At 44.9% G+C, this 6366-nt stretch overlaps 1 protein-coding gene across 1 annotated transcript; it reads right to left on the reverse strand.

Annotated features, from left to right (window-relative positions):
• Nucleotides 1–3596: 3596 nt before the first annotated feature.
• slc10a3 (solute carrier family 10 member 3) lies at nucleotides 3597–6129 on the reverse strand. Its single transcript, XM_080437342.1, has one exon. The coding sequence runs from the start codon at nucleotides 5639–5641 to the stop codon at nucleotides 4217–4219; it is 1425 nt and encodes a 474-aa protein (XP_080293468.1). The 5' UTR covers nucleotides 5642–6129; the 3' UTR covers nucleotides 3597–4216.
• Between the last annotated feature and the right edge of the window lie 237 nt (nucleotides 6130–6366).

A 6366-nucleotide genomic window follows, 5' to 3' on the forward strand; every position in this document is an offset into this window, starting at 1 on the left:
TTTAAGGGATAAAATCAATTTTGCCAGACACAGGACAAGAGACAAACAGATCAATGAATAACAGAGCTGGCAGGGGTCAAATTTCAACCCCACCTCCCTCCTCTCTGCACTGCTCTCACTCCAGGCCAAAGACAGTGAGATTGTTTTCACCATGTCTGTCTGTCTGTCAGTCATTACCCAGAGTGAATCTGGGAACCCATTTGGTTAAAAAAAAAAAATCTGAAGCTGTTTGCTGCATTTTGTCTGCCTGCTCTAACTATTTATTTGTTAAAAGAATGTGGAAAGATATTGTAAATTCCTGCTCTGATTTGTGTTCCCAGTCTGGCCAGTACGAACATAATTGACACAAGGCATTAATGACCAGCATCTTTAGCCTTTCCCCCATTGCCCTGTGCCTTTTCATACTCATACACCAAAACAATGTCATCACTTGCACCACACAGATACAACGTGTGGTGCACGTTGTATCTGTCGCTGATATTTGCCTCTTCGCTGATATTTGCATTCCACCAAGCGCCCCCACCCACCAGCCCTTCTTTCCAAGCCCCTATCTCACAATGTCCCGCGCTGCCTCCCCTTTCACTCCTCTGTCAACTGGCAGGCCTGGTGCCCCAGGTGTTTTCATATACCATTGATCGCTTGAAGGTAAATGGCACCAGCCAGTCCATTAGAGGGAAGCACATTGCCACGATTATGGAAGTGTCTGTTACAGCAATAATCGCACTATCATACACTTCTGTATCCCTTTGAGGGGATCTGATCACACTCCTTGGTACAAGCTGCCAGAGAATCAATGTGTACAGCATGTTGTGTGTGTGCATGTGCTTTCAGTGGGGTTATGTTCATGGATTTTTCTTTTTTTTAACAGCAGTCAAGACACTGCTTGGTAAAACCTGGAGACCTTTTTCAGGATGAAATGGTATTGAAACATCTTTGCAAATATCGGAAACCCATACAAACCTTTGTTTACTTCCTCTTCACTGCACAATGGGTGAATAAATGCACCTACATGTTCAAATTTATCTCGACCTTTAGAGGGAATTTAGAGTAGTTTTGAAATCTCCCATAGAGTATCTCCCTCCCACAACCCATGCACATTTCTTGAACATTCCAGCTTTAAACACTGCAGCAGAAAGCAGGAAATCCATCTCATGGGAGGGGGTGAAAGGAACTCATGAAAACTTAATGCTATCCGTCTCATGAATTTTTAAGGGCCATCTCCCTATTGTGCCACTAATGTGCAGAATATAAATGTAAACAGCAGGCATGCAAACAGCCCGAGGTGAAAAAGGTGACAACATGTTGTTTTCTTTCGGGTCAGGTGTCACACAATTGGCCTATTTGGGTTCAAAAAGGTGACTGTAGCTGAAAAGTGACACTTTTGCATGTCTGAAACAGGATTGCTGATAAACAGGCTGAGGGGGCTCAAGGCAAGCACACACATAATGCAGGACATCATCTGTCAAATCTATAAAGCACAATGCGCAGCCTGCCTGTCACCACAACATGGAACCGCCCTTTCCCCCTTCAGACAAACACATAACACATAATAGAGTGGCAACTCCTTTCCGTAAATGGAACAGTGGGCACCTCAGGACTCTGGGCACAATTTTTTATTTATTTCCGGAAGAGGCGGCACCTCAGGAACCAAATGGATCCATAAGTGACCATTTCGTTGTTTGGACTTCAGAAGGAGATATAGAAGGATCTGATCTGATCATATATATAAGCTGATAAGGATCTGATCTGATCTGATCTGATCATATATATAAGCTCACAACGCAAACGCCATACTAAAGAGTATAGGCTAATCATGGCTCTACACTCGCTCATTTGAGACACAGCACGTTGAAAACAACTCTTTCACATACTATGCATTATTCCACACAACCCATATTATATATTCACATACTCATAAATTCAGCTAACATTGTAACATTCAGCGACATTGAGGTGCCCACTGTTCCTGTCTCACTCCTTTCACCAGTAGAGTGACTGACATGGTTGGCACTTAAAGGCTGACTGAATGAGTGCTTGACAGAATTCTGATATGCAGTTTGATTAAAGAGCAACTATATATAGAGCACAACCCTTTTGTACGTGTACGTATGCGTTTGTGTAGGCCTTTGTATTTAGTGTCAGGACTGAGGCAGTGACAACAAAAAAAGGCTACAATGGTGTCATAAAAGCCATTAATTTCTTTTCTTTAAAAACCTGTTTTCATGTTATAAAACCTGTTTTTTTATGTGAAAAGCAAACAGTCTCTCAACTGGATCTATATCTAAGTGCAGAACACCAGGTCTGAACAAGCTTTAGCTTAGGGCATGTTCAAACTTTGTGGACAAGCTCAGAGCAGAGTAAAAGTCCTTTTACATAATACAGACTAGAGCATACACAACTGTAGTGGAAAGGCAAATTTGAGCAACAGCATATTGTGACTACGCTAAATGTTTTTAAACGTATCGTGAGTCAGTAAGAAAACTTAGAAAAGGGTTGGTTGTGTATAAAGGCTGAATGAACAAACTAATCAATGATTGACTATGTTCTTGATAGTAAAGGGAACAATGAACTGCAACTGCCACATTGTAACTCAGCATGACAAAACAGATTGCAGAACTTCCTCAGTTTCAACTGCCTGCTCTACCTACAGATGGCCTGATAATAGTAAAGTAAAAAATAACGTAAAAATAACTATCAAAATAAGGTGATATTGATACAAAGGTGAAGAGTGTGGGTTAAATCAGGGCCCAACTTATTCTTCTTCAGATAATCAGGTTCATTTATAAGAAAGAAAATACTGAGAAACCAAACTTCTTTCACAACCAACTAACATGTCAATATTTACAAAGCCTCTTGCACCAAACTGTGCAGCCTGTGGGTCTTACAGCAGTGTTACATTCCTAAAGGATCCAGTCACAAAAACTGGGGGAAACAGCACGTTGAAACCCTCTAGTTTCCACTACAAAAACTATTTTCTTTTCCTAATGAAAAGTACACCAGTCTGCTGCTCTTAAAAACCCTCTTTAAAAATGGACAAAGTAAACAGGAAACACAACTCTTACATAAATCTACCTTCTATACAAAACCCTGCCATGGCCCCTCCTTTCCTTCTCTCCTCCCATAGGACTCAAGCCATTACGTGGCAACGAAACAAATGCTCATGAATCCATTCTTGACTCAGCGTGTGCATAAACCTCATTTTGCACCTGCTGACAAATCCTCATCATAATAGCCATAACTAATTTATACTGTCAAAAGTACAGACATTCTGTCTCTTATCTTACCTATGAACTGTAGGCTCATTAAAAAATGGAACCGTGTCTTCCATAGAACACAATTACCACAAAAACCTATAGCAGCAGTGGTAAACCCCCTTAATTTCATGAGGTCTGGGAATTTCAGTATTGTAAACCATTCCTCTCTGTATTACAGTTGCAAAACATACAGGATGTGGCAGACAAATGTAAAATGCAAACTAAGAACTAGAATCAGATTGACAAAAACACACCCTGCTCAAAATGGAATTCATTTGCTGTGGCAATTATCAATATGATTCAATTGGTTGGTTTCCAAAAATACTCCTGTGACAAACTAAAGACTGCTTTTGTTGATGCATTTTATTTTATAATTCCTCATCTCTTCAATTGAATATTCAAGTACATGGATTCTTAACTCCAGGAAACAATCAGTAGCAATTACTTTCAAAAAAATATTTTATTCCTAATTTTGGGAACATGACCGTTGAACTGAACAGTATTTTCATATTCAGTTCAACAATCTCATGTTTCCAAAAATTGATCCTCCACTTCTAAGACACATGGACCTCTTGTAAACATGATATAAATCAATCTTTGTTTTCCCCCCAATTACAAAACAGAAAATCTGGTAGAAAAATATCTTTTCTTTTATAGGTATTTCTCTTTTTTATATTTACATCACGTAGTACCTCACAGTACAATCAGATAAAAAAATGACATACTGTAAAATAAACAAAAGTCTTAGAGAGGTAAAGGCCTTTGGTTTTCATGAAAAATAAACAAAAGATTAAAGAAGCCAAAAAAGTCCTGCACTGTCATGTGTATAACAACAGTGATGATTGGATTTTTGATTGTGTCTCTTGCCTTGATCTGTGTGATTTGTAGCCTGGACTATTAGGGCAGCATCCTTCCACAGGGTTGTTTTTTGAAATAGCTCAGAAGAAAAATACAGGCTACAATCAGGTGTCTGTGCTGGGGGGAGCGGGCCCACAAAACTTCCTGTGGGCAAAATGACCCAGAACGATGAGCAGCATCTCTGAGGTGCTACTGAGCGCCACAATGAACGGTGCCTGTGATGCAAAATCTGCCTCTGGCCGGCGGAAGGACAGCTGCATGACTGCGAGGGCAAGGAGGCTGTTCTGGACGCCTACCTCGATGCTGACCGTCTTGCTTTGCATTGCCGGCAGTCCCGCCAACTTGGCCAGGACTGCCCCAACGACTAGACCGAACACAGGAACGGTCACCCCGGCCGCCACAATCTGGGGCCTGACGTTGGCCAGGATGGATGCACCCATCTGGTAGGCCATGAAGATCCCACCCACGATGAGCACAAAGCTGAAGGGTCGTATGAGCGCCAGGAGGACACGGGTAAGAGCAGGCAACCGCAGCTTTATCAGCATGCCCAGGGATATTGGGATGGCAATGAAAAGGAGGGTACCCAGGATCTTGACAAATGGCACATGGAGCGCAGCATGGACCCCCAGGAACTTGCCATACATTGCTGATGATAGAGGCATGGCTGCCGCTGCCACTACTGTAGAAACCAGTGTCATGGAGATGGCCAGGGTGACATCGCCACCTAGCAACAGGCTGTAAAGGTAGCCCCCGCCGCCCCCAGGTGCCGAGCAGGTGATGACCAATCCCAGGGACAGAGCCTTGGGTAGTGAGGTGAGCCTGGAAACACCATATGCATAAAGTGGCATCACCAGAAACTGACCTGCCACCCCCAGGAACAATGGCACCGGCCTCTTCAGGAGACTCCTCAGCACCTCTACCTCCACCTTGCACCCGAAGGCACACTTGTTTATGAAGATGAGGGGCAGCAAGGCAAACAGGACAGGGTTCTCAGAAAAGTGTGACAGCCCACCCGACTGAAGCAGCCGGGTGGCTGGGTCATCCTCAGTACCAGGCGCCACCTTGATGGAGTAATCTGTCCTCTCCTCAATCAGAAACGGTACCGAGTCCTGGTCCAGGTCGAGGAGCTGGATGAGCAGCTGTGCTGTGCCAGGTAAACCAGAACGTATGCTGATAATGTAACTCTTTACCGGTCCCGTGTGCCCACTGTCGGTAACGTTTAGGATGGACAGAACCTCCGGGTCCTGGGAGAGAACCCTCACAGTCTGCTTCAAGCTCTCTCGGCCCTTCCTGCTCGCAGCACCGCTCCGGTACTGACTGGAGATTACAATCACGCCGTTGGTGTTTTCGGGGAACTCGAATTCCTGGTTGGACCCGTCACCAATTCTAATATACCTTCTGCTGCTGTCGGCCGTTACGTTCGTGTCGTTGCTGTTGTCGTTCGTCAGGGAGCTGCTGCCCGGCGTCGTCCCCTGATCCGCTCCCCCGCTAATGAGGAAGAGACAACAGAATGCAAAGAGCGTCCTCATCGTGTTTGACGGACAGGGGGCAGAGGGGCGCTTCTTCTTCCCCCTGCTAGCGGCCTCCCCAGACGGTCTATGCCGCCGCCCTGTTGGAACAAGTGATTAAACTTCTCATATCCTCCGGTGCAAAACAACTGCGTCGGCGGCGGCCCGGCTCCACATTCCCATTCCGCCTGGTTCCCATTTTCTCGCTCTCTTTATACCGGAACCTAAACATCACCCCGCCCCGCCCTAACGGACTGACTGGAGCTTCTCTCTTCACTTCTCAGTCGTCGCCCACGGCAAAAAAATGGCACCATCAAAAATCCTGCCAAATCCACGCCACACAATTTTCACTCTCTCCAGGCTAGGAAAAGATATCCGCCTCGGCAATCCGACTCCTCCTCGCCTTTTCCGGTTGTATTGTCTCTCTCTCTCTCTGCTTGATGTCAAGTATCACCATCGTAGCCACCGTTTCACCCCCCCCGTTCGTTTCTCTCTCAACCCCCTCTCAATTGCTAAGCCCCCCCTCTAATCCAATGGGAGCAGCCCGACGCGTTAAAGCCTGACCCTTCGTCGTGCGGTGGTGTCGCGCCGCGCGTCAAAAACAGACGATCTACAAGATCGCAGCAGTGTTCAGTCAGCAAATATAGCGGAGCAAATATAAGACTTCCGGTGGACGATCTCTTCAGAATAAGAGTACCCTCTAGAGTAAAAAGAAACCATTGAAAACCATTGAAAAACGGTTCATT

Source organism: Gymnoscopelus braueri (genome assembly GCF_963280865.1).
Source record: "Gymnoscopelus braueri genome assembly, chromosome: 9".
Taxonomy (NCBI): Eukaryota; Metazoa; Chordata; class Actinopteri; order Myctophiformes; family Myctophidae; genus Gymnoscopelus; species Gymnoscopelus braueri.

What these genes read in the sequence shown, in the direction of transcription:
- slc10a3 (XM_080437342.1), bottom strand. Translation starts at nt 5,641, where the DNA reads ATGAGGACGCTCTTTGCATTCTGTTGTCTCTTCCTCATTAGCGGGGGA.